Consider the following 25,970-nt stretch of genomic DNA (forward strand, 5'->3'; position numbering starts at 1 on the left):
CCAGAAGAATGGCATTCCCCTTTCTCACTTAGTTCCCCACTCCCTGACACAAGGAAGCCTAAGTTTTCATTATCTTTGGGGAGGAAAACAATGATAACAGCTATTTCATGGAAATATTTCTATCCAAGGAGAACAGAGGAATGTTTTCTCACAGTCCTTGATAACCACCCAGGGGTTTACAACTGTGAACTAGCTGAGGCAGGAAGGTATTTGGCCTTAAATTCCATTTTCACATTTGGAAGCCCTTGCTTACCGTGTCAGGGTTAGATTCATTTGCTCCCTTTCAGCCCAAGAAGTACCTCTCATGACAGGCTTTGCTGTGGGCTCACATGGACCCTAAAGGAGGGTGTGAGGGGCAGTCTCGGGTTTTTATGTCTCTGTTTCTATCCCCATCCAAAGTAAGTCCAGGGAAATCTTTAAAACAAATCTCATAAATGGCTCCTGTTGAGAGTCTCTCCAAAACGTGGGTAACAGAGTCCCTACTAGAAGATGTGCTCAGTGTACATGCAGGTGTCAGTTATCGTGTTGATGGTGATGTGTTGAATGGAAGAGATGCCCAAACCTTCCTTAGCAAATACAGAAATATCCAATATCTTTAGTGGCCCATTGGGCTCTTTGTACTTGGTCCGTCTTTTATACCCCAGCACCAAAGTCAAAAAGACCCCTATAGGGTGGTCACCTCAGTCACATGGCTTGAAGAGCTCACAAGGTTCACCACTGGCTAACCTGAGCCCAGCTTTCCTTAGTCCTGGCAATGGTGTTTTTCTCGTCTGGTCAACAGGGGCCTAGATCTGGAACTCTTGGTAGCTGCCAAGGCTGGAAATGCCCATTTCTCAGGATTTGTGCTCAAAGAAAGAAGCAGAAGGCAGCTAGGTTGAGGGCTTTGGGGCCACACCTCAGGTCTTCCTGGTCCTAGTATGTCATGTGTCCCAGCTGCCATTGCTGCTTGGAGGGTAGTGGGAGCATCCTCTCCTCCACCCCCACCCCCAAACACTCCTTTTGCTGGAAGAGTCCCCAAAGACCAGGGATTTGTGTGTATAAGAGAGGGGGTAACTGGAGCAGGAGAAACATCATCTGATCTGATGATGTATATATTTGATGCTCTCCTAATAGTCTATATATATATACCTTTAGTATGTAGAGTATGTAGTAGAATAACATAAGTATATCATTTTATCCAGGTAGTATGCAAATACTGTTAGCATATAGACTGTTAGTATGTAAATTATATAGTAGAATAATATAGGTATTATTCTATCCTAGTAATATCAATATACTATTAGTGTCTGTTCTCCTGGGCCTTCATTGGTTTTTTTGGTTACTCAGACTATGATATTTTTGTGTACATTACTATAGTTGGTAATTGTTCTCTTGGTTCTGCTTATTGGAAGCTGAGTCAGTTTTATCAGTCTTTTCAAGTTTCTCTGATTTCCACAAATTCCTGTTTCTTACCACACAATAATATTCCATCTCATTCATATACCATTGGTTTTTTTTTTAGCTAACCCTCAATCACTGGAGACTCACATAAAAGGAACACTAAGAATATCCTGGTGTACTTCTGGGCCCTTTGTTTCTGTCTCTTGACTTCCTTGGGGCGTGTGCCCAGTAGTGGCATTGTTAGGTCAAAGACACCATAGTCACTGTGCTTGCATAACTCCAAACTGATGCTCAGAATGGCAGGATCTCTTCCCAGCTCTCCTAACATGCACTAGCATGGTCCTTCATTTGTATAGATGAGGAAACTGAGGTCACACAGACAGTAAGAGCTGAGATGGCTCTGTCTCAGCCACTCCAATGGTCCCTTTTTTCCTGGACAACTTTACCAGCTTTTATGATGTAAAGTCAAAAAGCAGATCTTTGAATCTGTATTTCTCTTATGATTAAAAAATTGTAGAATATTATCATATGGTCATTTATAATTTCAAGATCTACTTTTAAAATCTCACAATTTTTGACCACTTCTCTCTTAGGGAATGGCTCTTGGTGTTATATATTGATGTCAGTTCCCTGTAAATTTTACAAATCAGATTTTTATTGATATTTGGTTGTTTTGGTTATCCAAAAGTTGTTTTAATTGTCTTTTGAAAAACATTTCATGATCTTCTCTATCTCTTTTTAAGATTTCTACTTCTAGCCACACATGTGAAAAGTACCTAACCTTATTCCTTCTGGTTTGTTTTTTAATGGTGTGACCCTTTCAAGTCTCTTACCTATTTTGACCTTATTGTGGCATATGATGTAGCATAATTGTTTACTTCTGATTTCTGCCAAAATGCTTTCTAATTTTTTAGAAAATTAGGGGAGCAGAGCCAAGATGGCAGAGTAGAAGCAGGGACTTGCTACAACTCTCCCCCAAAACCAGCCAAATACCTATAAAAATGACTTTAAACAGATTCTGGAGCTACAGAACCCACAGAATGATGGAGTGAAGTAAATCTCCAGCCCAAGGCAACCTGGAAGGCCAATGGGAAGCATCCATTGTGCTGAGCTGGGAGCAGAGTGCACTCCGTTGTGGGCCTCGCCAGCACAGATGGGACCTGAGCAGACCTTAGGGGAACTGAATCACTGGTACCTGTGGTGGTTTCCAGACTTCACGACCCCAAAACACCAAGGACAAATTGGAAGGTCAGTAGAAAAAACCTGTCGCACCTGTGTGAGAGAGTAGAGTGGTCTGGCTCCAGCCCTCAGCAGCAGCAGGGGTAGAGACAGCGACTGTTTCTGGAGCTCTAGGCCCACAGATTGTGGGGGAATTGAGCGACTGACAGGACATCCCCCACCCCCACTGGAAGCAGAGATCTACCTGGACAAAGAACTCAAAAGTCAAGTAAATGACTGGGGAAATAAGCAAAAACTGAAAAAAGAATCAGACTATAGAATCTTATGTTGGTGACAAGGAAGACTAAAATATACAATAAGAAGACAACAAAGTCAAAACTTCCACATCCAAAGCCTCCAAGAAGAAGATGAATTGGTCTCAGGCCATGGAAGAACTCAAAAAGGATTTTGAAAATCAAGTAAGAGAAGTAGAGCAAAAATTGGGAAGAGAAATGATAGTGATGCAAGAAAATCATGAAAACTAAGTCAACTGCTTGCTAAAGGGGACCCCAAAAATGCTGAAGAAAATAGCACCATAAAAAATAAACTAACCCAAATGGCAAAAGAGATCCAAAAAGTCAATGAGTAGCAGGATGCCCTAAAAAGCAGAATGGGCCAGATGGAAAAGGAGGCCCAAAAGCTCACCGAAGAAAATAATTCCTTAAAGATTAGACTGGAGTAGATGGAAGCTAATGACTTCATTAAAGATCAAAACAAAACCAAAAGAATGAAAAAATGGTAGATAGTGTATATTTCATTGGAAAAACAACTGACCTGGAAAATGGATCCAGAAGAGACAATTTAAAAATTATGGGACTACCTGAAAGCCATGATCAGAAAAAGAGCCTAGACATCATCTTTCAAGAAAACTGTCCTGATTTTCTAGATATTCTAGAACCAGAGAGTAAAATAGAAATCAAAAGAATTCACTGATAACCTCCTGAAAGAGATCCCAAAAGGAAAACTCCTAGGAATATTGGTAGCCAAATTCCAGAACTTCCAGGTCAAGGAGAAAATATTGCAAGCAGCCAGAAAGAAACAATTTGAGCATTGTGGAAACACAATCAGAATAACACAAGATCTGACAACTTATACATTAAAGGATCAGAAGGCTTGGAATATGATATTCCAGAGGTCAAAGGAGCTAGGATTAAAACCAGGAATCACCTAGCCAGGAAAACTGAGTATATTTCATGGTAATTCAATGAGATAGAGGACTTTCAAGCATTCTTGATGAAAAGACCAGAACTGAATAGAAAATTTGACTTTCAGACACAACAATCAAGAGAGGCATGAAAAGGTAAATAGAAAAGAGAAATAATAAGGGACTTAGTAAAGTTGAACTGTTTACATTCCTACTTGGAAAGATCATATTTGTAATTCTTTTGAGACTTTTCTGAATATTAGGGTGGTTGGAGGGATTTTATATATATATATATATATATATATATATATATATATAGACAGAGGGCACAAGGTGTGTTGAATATGAAGGGATGATATCTAAAAAAACAAAATTAAGGGGTGAGAGAGGAATGTATTGGGAGGAGAAAGGAGAAATAGAATGGGGTAAATTATCTCTTACATAAAAGCAAGAAAAAGCTTTTTCAATGGAGAGGAAGAGGGGGGATGTGAGAATATAGGAGGGAATCATACTAATCAGATTTGGCCTAAGGAGGGAATAACATACACACTCAATTTGGTATGAAAATCTATCTTACACTATAGGAAAGTGGGAAGAAAGGAATAAGTGGTGTGTGTGTGTGTGTGTGTGTGTGTGTGTGTGTGTGTGTTTAATGATAGAAGGGAGGGCAGATGAGAGGAGGGGATAATTAGAAGTAACACTTTTGAGGAGGGACAGGGTCAAAAGAGAGAATAGAATAAAGGGGGACAGGATAGGATGGAGGAAAATATAGTCTTACAGAACATGACTGTTATGGAAGTGTTTTGCATGAATACACATGTGTAACCTATAATGAATTGCTTGCCTTCTCAATAGGCAGTAGGTGGGGAGGGAGGAAGGGAGAGAAGTTGGAACTCAAAGTTTTAGAAATGAATGTTAAAAACTTTTACATGCAACTGGGAAATAAGACATACAGGCAGTGGTATATAGAAATATATCTTGCCCTACAAGAAAACAGAGGAGAAGGGGATATGAGAAGGGAGGGGTGTGATAGGTGGGAGAACAGATTGGGGGAAGAGGTAATCAGAATGCACACTGTCTTGGGGTGGGCAGAGAGGAGAAATGGAGAGAAAATTTAGAGCTCAAAATCTTGTGGAAGTAGATGTTGAAAACTAAAAATAAATGAATTAAATTTGTTTTAAATTAGAAGTTCATTTCCAAAAAGAAGTCCTTCCCCCATAATTCATGTTTCAGGGTTTACCAAACACTGGACTGCTATTTCCAATTCTGTTTTTTGCTTATTTAATCAGTTTTATTGATTGACTTCTTGTTTTAAAAAAAATATATTGAGTAATTTTTAATGAGTGCCTGCTGATTTATAACACAGTCTAAAATCTGGTGGTGCTTCATCCGCTTTGTTCATACATTTTCTCATTGTTTTCCTTGAGATACTAGGTCTTCTGTTCTTCAGGATGAATTTTGTTAGAAGTACTCCTGAGTTGGTTTGGCATGGCACAAATGGGTAAAATTAATTTAGCTAATGCAGTTCTTTTCAACAGAACTGAAGTTCACAAACCAGCTGACTCCACTACAGATGTACGTTAGATAATCTCACCCTTTCTCCCTGAGGACATTGTCTCATTCTTCTAGAAAAAAAAATCAAGGCCTTTCGCAGGAGCTCTCTGTTCTTCCCTCTTCCTCTGTCACATCACTCAAATCCTCCTTCTGCTTTCTCCTCCTTCAGCACTTTCTTTCATGAAGAGGTGGCCCTTCTCCTTGCTAAGTTATTATGCCCCTGTCTCCTCCCATCTCTTCCAGTAAATTGTTCTCTATCATTCTTGCTCCCCGTCAGCCTCTCCCCATCTCCTGGCTCTTTCCCTGTTGCCTACAAAAATGCTCCTTTTTCTTCACCTGATACATCAGCCCCCACTAACTCCTGCCCCATCTCCTTTTTTCCTTTTAGTGGTTAAACTCCTTGAGAAAATCATTTGTGTGTTTGCATTTCCTCACAATTTCTTCTAAACTTTCTCATTATTTATAGACCTAATTACCAGAAGTCTCTGAATTGTAGATCTAATGGTCTTTTCTTAAACCTTGTCCTTCTTGGCCTCTCAGCAGCCTGGGACGTTACTGACCACGCTTTTTTCCTTTCCAGGTTTTGGTGACTCTGCTCTGCCCGGGATCTCCTCCTCCCTGTTGGATATGCATTTTTAGTTCTTTTTGCTGCATCTTTATCCAGATCATGTGTGCTAGGCACAGCGTGGTGCTGGTCATTTCTCTCTTCTTCCTCTAGAATCCTTTGGGATTTGTTCTGTGAAGTTTGGATTCAGTTAGAGGGCCTAGAACACTGCTGGCTTGCCACCTCTGACTTAGGTTGATTGAGCAGGGTAGTCACATGGTATGATCTGTGCTCGATGAGAATTATTTCAGCAGTCATGTAGGGTAGACTGAAGTGATCTAGGCTAAAGGCAGTGAAGGCATAAGCAAATCAGGTCGCTATGTGAGTGGAGTAAAGGAGGTGTATAGGAGTCATCATGAAGGTAGAAAGATTTGTCAACTAATTGGATGTATGGGGAGATTGAAGAGTCCACGTTGATGTCAAAATCACACACCAGGGAGATTGGATGTTGGTGCCTGAGGAAATTTGAAAGGAGGGGGGCGGTATTTAGGAGAAAAGATAATGAGTTCTATTTTAGAAACATTGAGTGTAAGGGATCTCTGGGGTGTACAGTTTGAAATATACCATGGGAAGCTGGTGATAGGATACTGAAATTTGGGGAGGAGACCAGTTCTAGATATATATATATATGTATAGATCTGGGAATCATCTGAGTAGAGAGGGTGATGAAACACCTGGGAGTTGAGGAGTCCCAGAGGGAGAAGAGAAGAGGCCTTCAGACAAAACCTTGGGGAACACCACCGGGTAGGAGCTGTGAAGATTGTGAGGAAGAGAGAGCCATGTCCTAAAAACCTGGAATGGGAGGGAGAGTATCCAGGAGAAAGGTCAGCAGTCTCAAATGCAGCAGAAATGCAGCAAATGGAGGACCACGAATCTGACAATTGAGAGATCCTTGGTAACTTTCCAGAGAACTGTCCGGTTGAGTGTTGAGGTCAGAAGTCATGTCATAATAAACTGAGGACCGAATGGGGGGAGAAGTGGATGCAGTAAGTGTGGACAGTCTTTTCCCAAGGAGTTTGGCTGAGAAAAGGAGGTGATAGAGACATAGCTTGTGGGCTTGGCAGGGCTGGGGAAGGTTGTGTTTGTTTTAGGATAAGGGGGCTAGGGCAGAAGGTCATGGCAAGGGGAAAGAAGTTCTCTGTTCCCACAGATCCTCCCCTCTTCCAGGCTTCTCTTTGACTGTGGTGCTCCTCGCCATGTTCCCGGGTACCCAGGCTCAGAGCCCCAGCATCAGCCTCACTCAGCCCCTCTTGTCGATCACATGTTTGCAGCATTCCACATATCAGTCACGTCTCCTCTGATGCAGGCCCTCCTCTGGCAGCTGCCTAAGTGATTTTCATGAAGCCCCAGTTTGACTCTGCCCCCTCCCCGGCTCTCCAGGGCTCTCCAGAAATGCCAGGCTCCAGCTCCACTGACCTCTTGGCTGTCTCTTGTGCACAGTTGTGCTCTGTTCCTGTCTTTTAATTGTCTGTCTTGCTGGCTTGGGATTATCTGCCTCCTCACCTCCATCTCCTGCTTTCTCTTGCTTCCTTCAACACTTGACCCAAATGCCACCTTTCTCACCTGTCCCCCACTGTGGTTCCCTTCCAGTTACCCTGTATAGATCTTAAACATACAATGACCTGCATGTTGTCTTTCCCGTTAGAAGAATCACTACATGAAGATGGGACACTTGCCCCCTTCTGTCATTTTACATCCCCAGGGCTTAGCACAGCATCTGTTGACTGAGTGAGCCATCAAGAAGATGCCCGTGGAATGATGATCCTCAGTAAGACAGAACTTGAGGCGACCATGTCTGATGAGTGTCACAGACAGTATGTTTCCTGGCATCTTCCAGCTAACACTAGCTTACTGCCCTAATGGAAAAGCTGGCTTGTCACAGCTACAAATCAATCTACACTTGCATTGCTCATTGCCTTCTTTCCAAACACGGTGAGACTGGTTTATTTTCAGTTATACTCTGGGGCTCATGGGCCCATCCTGCCGAAAAGATAGAGAACACAGACCAGTGTCACATTCTTATGGAATCTGTGAATCTCCTCAGGAGAATGTAAAGAATGGGGCTGTGTTAGACTTTCTTCTTCATTGGATTGGAATCAATCAGCAGACATTTCCTGGAATTGTCTCCATGCAGGGCACTGTGAAGAAGATAGACCTCTGCCTTCCCAAAGCTTCTAGTCTGGTGAATGAGAAAAGGTGCCTGCAGGAAATGAGAGTGAGCTAGGAGGTCGCCATCTCTGAGAAGCATTTGCTGAGCAGGGGAGCCATTACCTGACAAAACAGGTCCTCAGAATGACCATGGCCCTGAGAAGCTGGGCTAGGGAAGGAGCAGTTGGCAGGCAAAGTTGGACTTGGGCTGGCCCAGAGACCTCTGCCCTAGGCCAGGGACTAGGGAGAATTTGGCTTTTTCCCTCAGAGAGGAAAGCCCCATTGGAGGTTCCTCAGCAAGGCACTGATATAATACAAGTAGTACTTTAGGAAAATGAGGAGAAAGCAATGAAGGGGTGTAGTTGAGACAGTACCCATGCAAGCAGCTGGACTCTGAGGTGATGGGTGCTCACAGAGGCTAAAGACCAGAGCAGCGGGATACAGGGTGAGTGGGGTCAGAGAGGCCAAGGGACCAAATCCTGTCTCTGATTAGCCATGTCCTCATCTTGGAAAGGCAGGCCACAATCCCTCTGGCACTTGGCTTTCAGGGTGGGGGCCAGGTGCAAATGTGATCACATATGTATAGAGTTTTCTCAGAAGACTTTGAAGAACTATAGGAATTCAGTTTAACTCATTTAATCAGTTAAATTAACAAGCATTTATTAAGCACCTCTTCTTTGCCAGGCACCAGGATGAAAAACAGGGCTGCCCTCTTAAATTCTGCTGAGGAACGACCAACGGAATTTAATTCAGAAAGCATGTAGTAAGTGATTACTGTGCGTCAGGCACCATGCCCAGCCCTGGAGAAGCAGAGACGAAACTCAAAGCTCCATCTGCTCTTGAGAGGACAGTTTCACTAACGACATGCCCTTGGCCAGCTGGCTACCATCTGCACCCCATGGCCTCCCCCACCCAGTTACTGCCACTGCCCTTGGTGCAAGTTTTAGTCCTAATGCCCCACCGAGACATTTCTTCGAGTGTGGATTAAGGAAGTATGGAAGTTATTTTGCCGTTAGCCAGAAGAACTTGTGTTGTTGTTTTTTTCAGTGGCCATCATTTAAAAAGGCTTCTCAAAGAATCTGTCCCTGGGGAGAAACCAAACCAACATTTCAGGTAGAGAAAGGCGCTTCTAAAAAGCTGCTTGCGTGATTCCTGAAAATTCTTCAGAATTCTTCATTAATTATTATTGTTGCTTTTGGGGGAGGGGGAGTGGGGAATGAGGCACCACCACAAGAAACCCCAAAAGAGCCTGGAAAGATGAGCATCTACTAGGTGCCAGAGCCCAGTGTTAGTGACTGGGAAAGAGGCAGGAGAGGCAGATCTGGACCCTCATACTCTCACGGGCAGGAAAGAGTGAACCGCTAGCCAGTGTGGTGTCCACCCCAAAGGCATTGGGGCAGCTCAAAAGGGCAGCAGTGCCCTGAGGCTCGAGGCTGATCTGGATGGCTTCATGGAGGAGGAAGGACATGGCCTGGGGACTGGCAGAGGCGCGTTGCATAGAAGGACAATGTCTGTGAAGATTTAGGTGTCCTGAAGACTCTAAGATACCAAGTCCAAATGATACAAGAAGCCTCTCCCAAAGATGGCTTTTCTGGGGACTCCCCAGGCCCTTAGATGCCCTCCCTCCACTCACCCTGCATGTTCCCAAGCTCTTGGCATTCCCCTGTTTCCCACCCTCCACAACAGTCTTTCTCCAACCTGGACTGGCCAAGCAAAGTGTCTGCCCCTGAGGCGCCTCTGCCTAGCTAGTGGTCTGGAGAGTGGCCATGCTGTAAGGGGAGGAACACATTTGGCCAGTTTGTGAAAAAGTACAAACAAAAGAGCCTGCAGTATTCATGGGCCCAAGCATCACTTTGTGCCATTTTCCTTTTCAGAGAGAGCACGTGTTCCCTGCATTTCAGGCTGGATAGGCATGCTTAGTAAAGAAAAAAAATCTCTAGGTCATGTCTATACCAGCAAAACAAACTGAAGAAAGTCACCCCAGTTTGAGGAGGGGAGAAGAGCCCTGGAGGCCCAGTGATCCTGGCTACTTGTTCCTGTACTCCAGATCCACTGTGTCATCAGTAACTCTGCTCACCCTCCTGGGTTTGGCCTTAGAGCCAAACCAATGTGTTGAGGTGGAGGAGAGGAGAGCAGCAGCCTGAAAACAGCCCCATGGCTACTGTGAGAAGTGGGAGACAGGGATCTGGTGTCACCATCACCCAGAGTGATGGAGGACACTTCTCTAAGACTTTCCCTGCCCAGGGCATGGCGGTGCACCCAGGCTCTGACTGTGTTTGGCAAAACGTCTGGAGAGACTGGATCTGAACCCCTCTCTTCCCATGACTGTGCTATTTGCAACAGTTACCCTTTTGTCTGCTGTGTTCCTGCTTCCAGGGTCTTATCTTTTTTAATGGCACAGGGTTTGGGGTGACTGTAGAATCTGTGCCTAATTTTCTCATTTCATAAAACAACTTCACCCAGTGGGTGGCAGAATGGAAAGTGGAGTATATTCAGGACTGAGGTTCAGATCCCAGCTCAGGTGTGTGATCACCTATGACGTGGTACAAGGCAGGGCCTTGGGCCCTTGCCCATCATCTGGATACATCCAGAGCCCGAAGCCCAAGGCTCACAAGACACATGTGGAGCATTTCCTTTTTTATATTTGTATGCCCAGAATCGACTACCCACCTGGCTCACAGCAGGTGCTCAGTATATGTTTGTCACTACCCCTGTGTCTGTACATGCACTGACACAACCTTCTGTCTGTGTGTGTGTATGTATGTATGTATGTATCAGCAAGCATTTATCTTATATATAGAATCAACTTCACCCACATATGCCTATATGTGCATGTGTTTACACACACACAGAAGCGTTGTTTACATGCTATGAGCCATGTACCATGTTAGGTTCCGGGGATGCACAGCGTTCTTTGAGCCTGTGACTTCATCAGTGGAAGTCAGTCTCCATTAGGAAACACATGGCCTGTGGACCGCAGGGGTCCTGGTCCTAACTATAATTAGGAATATTTAACGAAACAAATAAAAATGCAGTAAGACATGGATGACATTCCGCTTGGACACTAAGGCGATGTGGCCGCTGGTGTCGAGGGCTGAGGATCGCACAGCGCCTGTTTCTCCATGGCCTCCTCTCCCTCCACCCCTCCCTGGCTTCACTCACCTGCATCCAGACTTTCCGACTTTTCCCCCTCCAGAGCAGTGGTGGGTCATTTCAGCTCTGCGCCAGGCCTGCCCCTCTGTCCTGTTGCTGCTTTTCTCTGACCAAGCCTTAGCCTTGGTCACTCCCATCACCCTCTTGTCCACTTCCTGTTGCTCCTCATAAACGGAAGATTGAAGGAAGTCACGGCTGTGCTGATTGGGCCCATGACACATTGATGTCCTCCATGATAGCCTCCATTGATGTGATTCACTGGAGCAAAACAGGCCTTTCATGCCTCCCTGATTGATTCTCTCTCTCCCTGCAGAATCTATTTCAGACCATCTCTCTCTTCCTCAAAATTCCTTATCATCTCCTACGGTCTTCTTGTTTTCCTTAGTGCTAACAAAGAGGTGGTCCTACTCCTTGCCAGGGCCACCCCCTTTACCTGGGCACTTGATCCCATCCCTTCCCATCTTCTCCAGCAGACTGCATTCTTAGTAACCCCTTAGTAACCCCTCTCCGCAATCTTTGATCTCTCTCACTGGTTCCTTCCTTACTGCCTTCAAACATAGCCAAGTCTCTCTAGCCTTAAAAACCTTCACTAGACCCTATCATCCCCCCAGATGGTTTTCTTCCTCCTCTCTTTCTTAGCCAGACTTGTTTGAAAAGCTGTCAGTACTCTCCGCTTTCCCCTCTTATTCTTTGGTCCTTTGCACTGTGACTTCCAGCATCACTCAGCTTAATCCATTGGCTCCAATGTTAGCTGATTCTCTGAACGATCTAATAAGGTGGGCTTTTGTCAGTCCTCAACCTTCTTACTGCATTTGCACACTCTTTCCTCCCTGGACTTCATGGCTCTCCCTCTGGCCTCTTACTTACCTGACCATTCCTTCTCCTTGCCCTTCGTTGCTTTCTCATCCACGTTTCCTCCAAACTATGGGCATTCTCTAGGGTTGTCTCCTGGGGCCTCTTCTCCTACACTCTCTTTCTCTTGGTAACCTCATCAGCTTCCAGGGGCTTAGCAAGAATGTCTCTGATGATCACACGGAGTCAGTCTCTCCAGTCCTGGTCTCTCCCCTAAGCGTCACCAGTTGGTTACGGGACATTTCAGAGATGCCCTGGATGATCTCAAAGTCCCGACTCACCCACCTCCAGTCATCTCCTGTGGCTGCTGGGATTGAATAGAAATCCCCTGCTTCACTTCTGAAGCCCCTCACTGCCTGATTCCCACAGACCTTTCCAGTCTCATTGGATATTGCTTCCTCTTAGCGCTCTGTGAAGGAGCAAAACTGGTCTGCCTTAAGTTCCTCCCACACAACTTGCCGTCTCTCCCTTCTGGGTCTTTGTCCTGGCTGTTGTTCACCAGAACTACAGAGTCCCTCTCTTCCATTAAGATACAGCTCTGGTGCCGTCTTTTGTACAAGTCTTTTTTGGATCTCCCCTGACCACTTGGTATTTAATGACTTGCACATAAGTAGCTTCTCTCGTTCAGTCATTTTTCAGTCATGTTCAATGCTTGGTGGCCCCATTCGAGGTTTTCTTGGGAGAAATACTGAAGTGGTTTGCTATTTCCTTCTCCAGTTCATTTTACAGATGAGGAAACTGAGGTTTGGTTACGGGACTTGCCCAGGGTCACCCAGCTAGTCAGCATCTGTGTATTTGTTTCATCTCCGTGATGTCCTGGCCCTCTTTGAGAACGAAAGACAATCACAATTTACTTCATATTTATTCTGTGTATACCCCCCCATTGTAATGTAAGTTCATCATGGGCTGGGATTGGTTGATTCTTTGTATCCTCAGCACCTGGCCCAGCATTGAGAACGGGGTGGATGTATAATAAATCCTTGGCCTGATTGACTAAAGTTCAGTCTTCTTAGCTGTCAGCTCTGTTGTCTGCTCTATCATAGTGTATATATGTGGTAGATATGTGACATTAAACATCCTTGTGGTTATGTGGACAGTCTGTCAGTCCCTGTACTTTGGCAAGCCCTGTTGAGCACTTGGTTCCCTGACCTAAAGTCCGCTTTTTTAATGCCAAGCTTCTTCTGGAGATACTCTGGCCACAAAGCCTGGAAGGGCTCTGTTGGCAGGAGCTCTGCACTGAGAAGTTTGCGTGGTGCTGGTCCCACGGGACTTCTGTGTTTCCTGGCTGATTGACGTCTGCCTGTGTGACCCCAGGTGTCATTTCCCTCCTCTTTGTGTAACCTTGCCATCAGCCACCTGTGTCCTGGGCACCATGGAGAGGGTGTGGGTATGGGCAAGGCTGTTGTGTAGACACTCGATCTCTTTCTGTGGCCCCTCTGCTCCTCAGTTAGTGAGCCCTGCTCTGCTGGTTGGTTGACTCTTCATTCTGCCATCTCCCCTCTCAGGTTGGCTGTTATCTGAAAACTCCCAGGTATCCCATCTGGGTTGTGTGCAGCGAGAGCCATTTCAGCATCCTCTTCAGCCTGCAGCGAGACCTCCTCAGTGACTGGAAAGTGGAAAGAATATTCGATCTCTATTACTACGATGGACTGGCTAACCAGCCAGGGGAGATTCGGCTGACGATAGGTACGTGGCTTAGCCCAGGTCTCACCTTTCCTCCTGGAGGTGGCAGAAGGAACCCAGCCTTGGCTGGCCACCCTACTCTGTGCCTGGTATTATGCACAGGACACGAGATCATGGTTGCTTTCTCCTGGGGAACCTGAAATAAGATGTATACGTGGGGACCCAGCAGAAGAGGATGACAGCTCTGACCAGTGGCATAGGTGCGGAGAGCAGGTTTTCTGGAGGAGCTGGGCCATGAGAGGCTGCAGACCAGGGAGAGGGCAGATGTCCTCAGGTCTTAGGAGAAGACTGGCATGGCCCATAAGAGGCTCCTGTGGAAGCTGGACAGAGGCTGTGGGGTTTGGAAAGAGGAGTACTTGGAGCTGTATTGTCTTCTTGGGTTACTGGCTACAAGCTTGACTTTTAAAACCCATTAAGCCCAGCAGTGTTCACACCCACTCCACACAAGACAATGTTCACCTGCCCTCAGAACCTTATACACCATTGCCCCACTCTGTGCCAAGAGGCACATTTACATTTGACATCAGGAGATACCTGGAGAGGGGCTGGTGAATTCCCCTTCACTGGGGGTCTCCAAGCAGAGGCTGGACTGAGAGGGAGGATTTTTATTTCTGCCTCTGAAATCCTTCCCAACTCTTTCACAGGAGCAGTGAGCTCTCCTACCTGACCCATTCCCCCAATAGCCAGTGATGTGTATGTATTGCCAGGTTGTTGATGAGATGGGAATGAGAAACGGGGGGTCCTAGGTCACAGCCTGAGGCCAACATGAGGTGACTGGCAACCTGTGGCCAGATAAAGACCAAACTGGCCCCCCAACCAACCTCAGGCATTCTCTAATCACAAAACCTCATGGTTATAGACTGAGTCAGGTGCCACCCATTATCCAGCTCAGGTTCAGAAGAGGCTGCTAGCTATGTGCTCGCAGAGCCCAGCTCCCCTCCCCCACATCTCTTCTTTTTTTATGTCAAGCAGCGATGCTTGCCTCAGCACATTCTGTTCTCCCTCCCTCACTGGGGGTAGAAAGGGTCTCCAGTGGCCAAGGCCTGAGTCTGAGGGCCAGTCTGTCCCAGCACAAGAAGGACTTTGCCTTTCCCAGATTACCTGGTAGAGCACAGTCCAGGAGAGTGTTAGAGGTGCTGAAGCATGGCCATGGGACTCAACTCTGACCTGGATAGTGCTGGCCTAGCCTCTCTCTAGCCTTGACATGTCAGAAGCTATGAGACTCAGGGGACCTGAGGGTCACTTTCTGGCTGCTTAATATGGAGATGAATGTGTGGTGGCCATTGAGTTTGACGACTGACCCAGCCCTGGAGAATCTGGGTCCTGTTACCTGCTTAATTCACTCACTCCTTTGACCAGATTCTACAAGTGTTATTTATCCAGCATATGCTTTGTGCTGGGCATTACTCTTTGTGCCAGTGATGCAAAGGCCAAAACAAGAACAATTCCTCCCAAAGTGCATGGATCCTGCATTCTCCTAGGGAGACTGCCCATGCTTTCAGGGGCTGGGCAACAGGACTGAGCCCTGGTGAGCCTTTGGGGGAAATAGGAGCTATAGGATGAAGGGAGGTGGGAGTGAGAGGCTAAGGATGCCCACCCAGGGCCAGCCAGGGCAAAGAAAGAGAGAGAGAGGCACAAGAACATTGTCCAAGGAAGACCAGCAGGGTAGAGTGTGGGAGGGAATCCTGGGAAGGTGGGTTTGATGGTCACCTGAGCACACTGTGCTTGACCCTAGAGTCTGTAACAGCCATGGGAGTTTCTTGAACAGGGGAGTCATGTGGCAGTTTTGTAGGGGATGTGTAGGAGAAGGGGAAAGGACAGATGTGGATGGAGACCACTTAGGAAGCTCCTGATGGCTCAGGTGAGAGCTCCTCTAGGAGGTGATCACGGGAGGGCCGAGGAGAGAAAACGAGGATGAGCTCTTGAGGGTCAGTGAGAGGGAAGATCTGGGTGTTGTTGGGGGCCAACAAAACCTCCTTCCTTCCAGACACAACCCAGCCTATGCCTGGAGGCAGAGAGAAGGACCTCATTCCCCCCCTCGAACACTGCATCCGAACCAAGTAAGTCTGTTCCTTTCCAGAATGCAGGGGGCGGGGATCCACTTGGAGAGTTGACCTGACATCCCTTGTCTTTCCATCCCTCGTCTTGCTCTCTTCTCACAACAACTGGGTACCCTCAGGAGGCCTGGGTGGTTATCCCTATTCTGGAGAAGTAAACTGTCCTGTAGCTCCAAAGCCAGCAAGGGGCAGGCCGATCTTGGAGACCCAGGCCAGGGAAGCTCTGACAGGCAGTGAAACGGAGCCAAGCAGATGTATGTCAACTTAAACTTGTGGCTTCATTTGGGAGCCAATGGTGGCCTTTCTTCCCTAGTGGGTGTATCTTGTTGGTTATTCTTACTGTTTGTGTAAAGCATTTTTCTACCTCAGGATGGTTGTGAGGAAATGCTTGTTAAGATGTAAAATGCTCAAGAAATGTGAGTTATTTTTGTATATCAACCTGTAGTTATAGGAATCTGGAAAAATCCATTCCTCCGGGCCTTTGAGGAGTGAGTCATCCAAGAGAAACAAGGGAGTGGGCAGTGCTAGCCCCTGAGTGGGGAAAGGGTATTCACTGGTCTCAGAACTTAGCACTTCTTTGATGTCAGAAAAGGAGCCAAGCACCAGAGGCATCTCTTGGACAGGAAATAGGATATTACTGGGTAGCCCCGAGAATGAGAGGAGGAGGGCCCATAGAGATCAGCCAGTCCATCCCCACCATTTCACAGATGCACAAATACAGGCCCAGACAGTGTCACCTAGGTAAGAAGTGTCAGAGTCAAGATTTGAATCCAGGTCCTCTGCCTCCAGATGCAGGGCTCTTTCTCCTCCCTCCCAACCACTCCTGTGAAATGAGAAGAGGCTAGTCTCCTGGCATGTAGATGGAGCCAATGCAATCCATTTAAGCTGTGGAGAGTGTGGCACCGGCCTGCCCACCCATCTCTGAGTACCCAGCAACTCTGGTTCCTTGCAGGACAGAGCCCTCCCAGGAAGGGCAAAGGTCAGAAGTCTGAAAGCTGGGCTAGCCAGGCCCATCCCAGAGAGGTATGGTCACCTTTGGCAGCCTGCCTTGTCCTCAAAGTTGTGCTCCCTCTGTCTGTACTTTTCATTCTTCGTTGAGGCTTGGACTTCTTGGACTGTGGTGATTTAGGCCTCTTCAGAGACCTTTCTTGGTGTCTCCCCTTCCTTAGTTCTCCTGGCAGCAGGGAGACCGAGGCTTGTGGGACTGAGAGACGAGGATGGTGCAGCCTCCTCTGCTGGAGGCATTCTAGGCCAAAACCAGACAGGTTACAGAGGACACGCTGTCTGAAGGCCAAAGACATTGAAACCCATGGCAGCAGATCAGATGACCAGCAAAGATGCCCCGTTTCTGAGCGAGGTCATCATGCTACCAGTGGGGGAGAGCACACACATGACAGACCAGGCACAGAGAGCATGGCCAAGGGCCCTGTTGGAAGGAAACCATGGGGTCAAGGGATACACGTGGCCAGGACACTGTAGGGATGTCATCAAGTAGGGATCTGGGTCCCTGCCCCCTGCTCTTGATTCTGTTGTCTCTGCCGCCATCTGTTAGGTTGCAGTGACAACAAAGCCTCTCCCTGTCCCTCCAGCAGTTATGAGCAGAAGCTCCCAGTGCCTCCAGAGCCTAAGACGTAACTTGACTTTACCAGTGCTGCTTCAAGAGCCAGGGTTCCAGATAACTAATGTGGGTTTAAGAAGTAGTTTTTTACTCTCATTAAATCCCTGAGTATTAATTCACATCCCCGAACCCATTTGGCAGACCCTTAAAAAAAGTCACAGGAGCTTTGTACTTGTTAGGGTTGTGAGACTCCCCTTACTCCCGAGGTTTTCTCTGACTGCCATGCAAATGATTCTAAGAGAAAGAGCTCAAGACAGGCTAGGTGAACCAGACCTCTGTCTTTAAACTCTTGTCATTCTGTCCATTGGTGACTTCTCGGCTCTGGTTTGGCCATTTTCGCTATCTCCCTCCCCGTACAGAATCTGCAGCCCCTGCAAACTACTCGGGATCTGCTGGTGTATCTGTAGATGTGGGTTACAGGCACGTAACGTAGTCACATGAGGATATCCTAACTGCACAGTGGGTACCTTGTAATTGACTTTACATGCGTTCTTATTTGAGGACAGCCCTGGGCTGTGGGGGAGGGAGGAGACGTTTGTGTGTGCACATAGAGATGCTAAGGACATCTGAAATGGGTGAGACTCATGCGTTTGGGCCTAGAGGAAGGAGTGAGCAGGAGTAAAGACACCTAAGACAGGCTGAATAGGGAAGGCGTGTGAGAAAGATGGCAACAGTCTACCCTCCAGGTTTTGTTATCCCATTTTACAGATGAGGAAACTGAGGCTCACAGAGGGGAAGGTTGGAGAGGCCAGATTTGAACCCTTTGAACCCTGGCAGCCAGAAGTCCAACACTATCTGCTCCCTCCCACTGGAGCTCTTTGGAGTTCATCTAATGAGAAATGACGAACTATTGCAGGCGTTTAAAAATAATTCATTTGGCAGTTAAACAAAACCTAAATAAGTGTGCATGGACAAGTAGGAACTCTCCACACAGATGTCTCGTCCACCCCACCCTGTTGTCTCTCATGGGAAGCTTGGTTGTCCAGGTGCCCCTTGGGGGCCTCCTCATACTTCTTCCCCTCATCCTTCATTCCACCACTGTACCGCCATGGCCTTCACATGTGGATGTTGCCTCCATTCTGGCCAAGACCCACAGGTAGGTACTGCAGGGTCACCTTCCTCTGCCTACTGGTGGAGACCATCGTCACCCTCCTGGGACCAGCCGGGTCAGAAGGGGCACCATTGAAGGAATGTGGGGGGAAGAGAAAGCTCAGCCACCGTGTTCCTGCCCCAGAAAACCCAGCCCAAAGTGATGTCCCACCCTGCCCTGATGTGGCCTCAGCCTCCTCTTCCATGTTCCTGCTGCCCAGGGATGGAACATCTGCTGCTCCTCATAGACATGGCCTCCTGAGCTTGCTGTCCCCTTGGTGTTCTCCTCCCATGGTGCCAGGACAAAACAACCTGTCTTCAAATACCTGAAGAGAGCTTCTGGAGAAGATAGAGCTGGCCTATCTGGCATCCCTTCAGAGCCCAGTATGGGTGGAGATGACTGGAAGCCAGGTCTTTCAGCTCAGTCTGATGTGGGCCTTTCCCAAACTGAAAGTGGCCAGCCACGGAATGACCTGCCCGCCACCAGAAGGGGTCAAGGAGAAGTTAGGACCCCCCGCCAGGAATGAGGTCAAGGAGATTCCTGTAGTGGACAATGATCAACAACCTCTGAGATTCTGCCTGCTTCTGAAGTTTTGAGTCTAGGCCTCTCTATTTCTGGTTGAGACAAGCTCAAATGCCAGCATGTCAGATCTTTGCTCAGAGTAATCCTGAACCCCCTCGTGGCAACCTAGACTACAGTATAGCAGGATGTCATGGGCTCTGGAAGGAAGACAGGCTGCTCCAGTGGAACTGGCCAGGAAGACGCAGCCAGGCCTCCAGGTGTCTCCACCAGCCTTCCACTATAGGAGCTTCATTTCTTAGTGATGAGACACTATCCGTTCTTCAAATACAATGCCCTGAAGATAACCATGAAAAAGTATTTATTAAACATCCCCTATGTCCTGGGCTCCTTGCCAGGTTCTATGCCCACAAAGGCCACGCCCTGAAATGGGAAACCACATATAAATCGGTACTAATGACTAGGGATGATGAAGTGTCCTTATCAGTTATTAATGAGAAATCATTAATATCAATGAGGTTATCACATTCTTCCCAGGGTGTTTGATCTGAAAGGAGGGAATGATAAGTGGCAGCCAGAAACTGGCCAAGGAGACTGATAAAGACCAGCTGCCCTGCTGGTCACAAGCCAGGCGCTCGGCCAGGAGAGCTGGGGTCATGACCGCTGCCAGTTTCTAGCGACCAGACAGTGCTTGCAGGGCAGCATCTGTGGCTACCTGGCTGTGCAGATGGATATCAGGAGAGCAAAGACAAATGTAATTATTCGCGGTCTTAAAAGAAGGAAGAGGAAATAGGAGGAGATGCTGACTTTCTTGGGAGCATTTCCAGTCACAAACACAAAGCATTCCTACAAGGTCACATGCTGTCCCATCTGTCGTCAGGCAGATTAAAGGAACATCCTCACTGCTCTTTTCATGTATAAAGAAACATTCATTCAGTGTGTTGAAAGAGATGCAGCCATTTGGAAGGGGAGCTGAAACCGGCCTCTGACACTCTCAGTGCACGCAGGTGGGCTGTGGCAGTCCCTGTATGGGGCAGAGTGCTCCCCTCCACAGCCGCATCTCCTGGGCAGCACTCATGACCCTCTAGGTGTGGGAGAGCCAAAGGCAAGGTGGATTGGGATGTGGTTGGACGGAAGGGCCTTGGCTCTGTTCTTTCCTCAGGGTTCATGTTGCAGGAGAGGGTCACCAGGCCCCCAGGATGACCAGTAGCCAATAGTAAGTGCCTGCTATGGGCCAGGAACTGTGCTCAACCCAGCACACACAAAGAAAGACAGACACCAGCCCTTGGCCTCAGGGAGCTCACAGTCTAATAGGGGAGACAGCCATGCACAGACAAGCCATTGGCAGGGATCAGGAAAGGCAGGGTGAGCAAGGTGGGATTTAATCTGGGACCTGTCTTGAGTACGAGGAGCAAACATTACTGCGACCTCCCTGCCAAGGGAGCAGTGGATCAGTAGGATTGGTAGAAATTCGGACCCTCCATTCGGCCCTGACTGATGCTGCTGACGCTGACCCTGACCCCTGGAGACCCCTTGGGAATAGACCCACATTAGGTGCTTGTGGTGTGTGGGGAACTGAGGATGCAGATGGTGTTTCCTGAGGGCAGGAGCTGGACTCAAGGAGTCTGCTCTCCCTTTCTCCTTCCCCACCCCTTGCATCATCTGAGTCACAGAACAGCCCTAGAGCTTAGGCAAGGTGGGAAGGCATAGGCCTTCGTAGATCCCTGGATCTCGGTGATCAGAGCTGCCCTCTGCCCTTGGGATTCTCTCAGTTATTAGATGGGGTGTTCTGGGGGCCCAGAACTTCACTTGCAAGGGACCCCACACACACCAGAATCTGAACCTCCTCAACTCCCTGAGTCCTAGAGAGTAACACAGGTGTGAGGAGCAGAGAAAGAAACCCAGGAAGTGCAAGCACCTCGAGACAGGCGGCCTGAGGCCCTGGGAGCACTGTCCTGCCTGCCTTCCTGCCCAGGGAGGGGCATGCTTAGTGTCCCCAAAGGGTCTTTAGGCAAGTCAGCTGAGTGTTGATCCAGTGCCTGTTTGGTGCCAGGCACAGGGAGAAGGGCTCGTGGTGAGGCAGAAATTCAGACCCTGCCCTTAAGCTTACAGTCTAGCGGGAAAGACGTGCCAGATATAAAATGAGAGGGAGAACATTCCAGGCATGAGGCACTGCCAGGGCAAAGGTGTTAAGATGGAAAGGTGGGCATTGGGTTTGAGAAACTGCAGGTAGGCCGGGAGTGTAAGACCACTCACTCCTACCCTTTCACTTTACAGATTAAGAAACTGAGGTACAGAAAGGTGACTTAACCAAGGTTACACCATGTCAAAAGTGAGATTTGAACTCAGGTCTTCCAGAGTCCAATCTTACTCAGTCCTCTGGTACATCAGGGGACAGGCCCAAGGTGACATTCAGAGTAGGTTAGTGGAAAGCACACCCTTCCTCTAGGAAGCCTTTCCTGATTTCTCCCTCTACCCCACTTCCTGGTGTGTGCCAGGCTGAAGGATGGACCAGAAACTCCTGGCCAGAGGACCCCAGCTACTGTCAGTCAGTCAACAGGCATTGGGCTGAGCCCTAGCCTCGAATGCCCTGGAGAATCTCACAGTCCAGCAGGGGAAAGGACACAGCAGCAACCAGGGCAGACAAGCTAGAGATGGAGCAGAGTGGGAGGAAGGGGCCTGAGGGCTTCCAGGCCTCCCTTCCCCGCCCGGCGCTGCCTCAGGAAGTGGTCAACATCACATTGACTTTTCTCAGGGTCCCCGAGCGCTCTTTCGGAGCAAAGAGTCAGAAAACAGTGTTTTCTGTTTCATCCCCATCAGATAAAATGCCATTGTAATCTGAAGCAGATCCAGCCTCGGTGGCCCCGCGCAGAGGCCTCACATTACCAAGGGCACGCCTTTTGTTTTTGCCTCTTGGTTCACAAATAGCTCAAAGGAAAAGAGTTGGTCATTGGGCCTCTGTGATTTGGAGGAAGCTGGCCCTTCCCCTGACGGAGAACGTTTTCCTCGGGAGGAAAGAATGATCCCCTCCTCTTCCTCCCTCTTCCTGATGCTGCCATACACTGGTGGGCATGGGCCCACCCCAGTCTTCACCATCCAGCCCCTGAGACATTTCCTCTCACCGTGTTCCTTCATAAGAGGCTGAATTTGGCCTTGAACCCAGGGCTCCAGGGTCTTAGTCAGGTATGCTTTTCATTATCCCATGGCCCTGGAGATGCTGACAACCCCCCTGAGGCATCTTACAAATAAGAATTATTCCCATTTTGGTGAGGAAATGGAACCATAGGAAGCAGAAATACCTTACCTAGTTTCCTATAGTAAGCCAGTGGCAGAATCAAGACTAGAACCCAGGACTCTGGATTCCCAGAGGGGACAGGATAGGACTTGTAGGAGTGATATTCACACAAGAAGGGACTGTTCCTGTGTCCTGATATTACCCAATGCTGGGTCTCCATCCTGAGTTCGGCTCCTGGTCTCAGGAACCAGACGTTCTTGGCGCTGTCCTGAGACTGTTTCAGCAAAGACTCCGGAGATGGTGGTGATTTGTAGTCACAGCTGATGGAGCAAAAAATCAAGTATTTGTCTGAAGTCCAGAGAGGAAAGATCTTAGGGTTTGGTCCAGGGCCACTGGGAAGCAGATAGGAATCAGAAATACCTTCAATCCGTGGCAAGACTTTTGAGAAGCTAGCGCAAGGAGGTCAAGGGTCACCCTCATTGGCCTTCCAACGCATCCCTCTCCCTGCTCCAGCTTACCTCCTCTTCCCTCGTGGTCTGTGCCACATGAGCTGACCCTCAGCTGCACGGTAATTGGAGTCCATCTCCACCCTAATAGGACTTGGTGTTGGTCCCTTCATAATGCAGCTAGAAGCTTGGGGTTTGCCCAGTGGGCTGGGGACGCTGCCCAGCTCTGATCCTGTCTTCTGTCCTGCTTCTTGTATCCCTGCCTCCGACCCTCAGCTTGCTCAGCCCAAGGCTGCTCATGTTCTTCATGCTACATGATCTGTGCTCCTTGAGGGCCTAGCACAAGGCTTGGCCCTGTGTGGTGCTTGTTGGATTTGTCTCAGCACCTGCAGGAGGATGTAGCTTTTACAGGGTGGGCAGTTGTGAGCACTTTGGGCAGAGTCTGACCAGTTTCTCAACGCCAATCCATTCTGAGTTCTGGTTTGCTCAGTTCTAGGCCCAGCTCATTCTCCATTTGACCAGGGATGACCTCCATGCCCCTCCAGCATGGCCATCTGGGTGTAGCTCATCCATTATGGTTTGGGAGGTTTTACCTTAGATATGGCTAGACTTCTCTTTTTCTGTGTTTCTGAGGATTTTATGGAAGGAAGGCCATTTAGCCTGGCCCACATCATGGATGTCCTTAGTGCAGCATGCGGGTAAAGAGCATCCTCAGGGAGCTTGGAGATAGAGACCAGCCTCTTTGAGACACACCTTGCTTGTGGGTGACTCTTATGGGATGGTACTGGGCATGCCCAAGGAGGACCTTGATCTGCAGTTAGGAACTGCTCATGTTGGTGGAACTTGAAGGTTCACCAAGAGCGCCCCTCGTCTTATAGATGAGGGAGTGGAGGCACTGAGAGATGCTTCCTTCTCCCTTTACCTCTCTAGTCTGTGGACTCAAGTACGGCAGTACTTTCTCCCATCAGATTTCTCTTCTCTGTGCCCATTTTCTAGCCAGGTATTCTTTTATCAAGGTGAGTCTGCTTTAGAGACTCATGGGTGAAATCCTGCTGGCCCCTCCGCACTTGTTCATGCAGGGTGTAGATCATCGTCTCTTGTTGAGATGAGAGAAGTGACACGCCTCTCACTCAGCCCTCAGATCTGGCCACCTTTTCCCTGTGGCTGTTGTATCTGCTTGGAAGTCAAGTCCCTTCTAGATCTTCTCTCCATTATCCTCCACAGAGGGTTGTGTTTGCTGACAGTTATGGGGAGTAGCATAAGGCAAGGTGACCAAGCTAGTGACCACAAGAAAGGAGGGATGCAGCCCTATGGCTTCAGCCCTGTACTCAGCCTCTTGGGGAGAAGGGAGAAGACCTGACCCCAGAGTCGAGAAAAGGGTTGATTCCCCAGCCTTAGCCTCCTCACTGCCCATCACTATAATCAGCTGACTGGTCCTCTCGATGTTCCTCCATCTCCCACCCCTCTGCCTTTGCACCAGCTGTGCCACATGCCTGAACTGACTAACTGAATGACTGAATGCGCAGTAGTCATGGCTCTCTTTGTGCAGAGCACCAGGGATACAGACACAAGCCAGCAGGTTTGTCTCTAGGCTTAAGGAGCTTATCTTCTAACGAGGAAAGACAATGCTAGAGAGGACCTTGAAAGTGGGGGTAGGATTGGTGGGCACAGTCTGGTGGCCCCATGTTACTCCTCTTCTACCCTCAGACTCCCTTTTAAAGCTCAGCCAGAGGCGTTTCCTGACCTGCCCCTACCCCCACCCCTTCCCACTGTGTTACCTGTGTCACATGATCTCTCCCAGACACTGGGTGCTGTCTGAGGGCAGAGACAGGTGCCTTTCTATCCTTGTGTTCTCCAAACCTGGCCCAGCCCTTGGCATAGTCAGCACTTAATAGCCACTTGTGGATCGGTGGCCCCTAGTTTGTGCCATCTGACGCCACCTTATCCCACCCATCCTGCCTTATTCTACCTCATTCCTCTGGATCCCATCCCACCCTGTTCCGCTCCTTCACTTCTTGGTTCTACCTGGTCCTGCCATGTCCCAGCTTTTCCTATTAACACCCGTTCTGCCTCCTGTGTCCATCTCCCGCATCCAACCCTTGGGGCTTGGGGCTGGGGATCCCCTGGAGCAGAGCTCTGGTGTTGACAGGAATCCTGCTTACCCAGCTTCCTCCCTTCTGTACTCCCCCAGGTGGAAAGACGCCTTTGTGGACTGGAACGGTACTGAACCAATCCTGTGAGTCCTCTGGCAGTCCTGGCCCTGTGTGTACCTGCCACAGAGCTCCTGACAAGGGGCAGTCACAGAAATCCCCTCAAGTCTTCTTTTGGGCTCACTTTGTCTGAGGGATCCAGCCTCCATCGGACCTGAAGCTGCCTGCCTCCTGCAGCTGTCTCACCACCTCACTCTGGATTTTCTCCTCCTCTCTTGACCCCAGGAAAGACCTTTTTCAGGCCTGCCCAGAACAGCCCATTTATTCATTTTCCATGCCAGTAAAGCAGGGGCTCAAAGTGCTTGGCCTGGGTCTGGTCTGGTTCCTGTTGTCCTTAGGGTCCAGGGCAGGTCAGGGTGCCTTGGACCCTTCCTGTGAAAACTCATTATCTGCAGGGCCAGGGCCTAGAGATGATACCGAAGGGATGCCACGTCTGGGCGTCTGGCATCGGCCTCCTGCCCCCATGCCACACATTGTAGAAGTGGCTAAGCTGTTGTTGTCCAGGCCAGTGCCCCTGGCCTTCATTCACCTTTGCCTTCCTGCCTGTACTTTGGCCACTCTCCCAACTGCTGATACCTAAGGGAGCCCTCCCAGGATGAGGTGGTACTCCTCATGGAGTTTACCAAACCCAGGAGCCAGGAGAGAAAGTACTGCAGGCTGTGTGCCCAAGAGAGCTGCTGGCCAAAGGTTGGGGGATGTCTGGGGTGGCACAGGAGGGCTCACAGCAGGGGCCAAGCCCATCTGCAGCCAGCCTTTGTTAAGAGTTCTGCTCTGTACACTTCTCCCCTCCCTCCCCACCACCACCTGTCCCAGGCCTAGAAGGAAGGGAACACTGACCACAATTCCTGTGGATCTTTAGTGGCTCCCGTAGCATCTGAATGTCCTCCATACTCTGCTCCTGTCCACCATCCCAGTCATTTCCTATTCCTCCCTTCCCATGTGGGTGCCCCCCTGCCCCTGAAGAAGCCTCTCCTGCAAGGCAGGACCTGACTAGCAGGGTCCCTTAGGCTATCTCAGGAGGATTGAAGGGGTTGGAGAAAGAACCACTCCAGGGCCTCA

General features: G+C 48.5%; 1 protein-coding gene across 1 annotated transcript in view; it reads left to right on the forward strand.

Moving 5' to 3' along the window:
- The window catches only part of MINDY4 (MINDY lysine 48 deubiquitinase 4), a 143,488-nt gene extending 118,276 nt beyond the window's left edge, over positions 1 to 25,212 (forward strand). The window contains exons 16-18 of the mRNA XM_072599194.1: positions 13,559 to 13,739; positions 15,724 to 15,796; positions 24,893 to 25,212. Coding sequence (XP_072455295.1) covers positions 13,559 to 13,739; positions 15,724 to 15,796; positions 24,893 to 24,941 — 303 coding nt within the window. The 3' untranslated portion in view covers positions 24,942 to 25,212. The remainder of the gene's footprint in view (positions 1 to 13,558; positions 13,740 to 15,723; positions 15,797 to 24,892) is intronic.
- Positions 25,213 to 25,970: the final 758 nt, after the last annotated feature.

This window comes from Notamacropus eugenii, chromosome 3, assembly GCF_028372415.1.
Source record: "Notamacropus eugenii isolate mMacEug1 chromosome 3, mMacEug1.pri_v2, whole genome shotgun sequence".
Classification (NCBI taxonomy): domain Eukaryota; kingdom Metazoa; phylum Chordata; class Mammalia; order Diprotodontia; family Macropodidae; genus Notamacropus; species Notamacropus eugenii.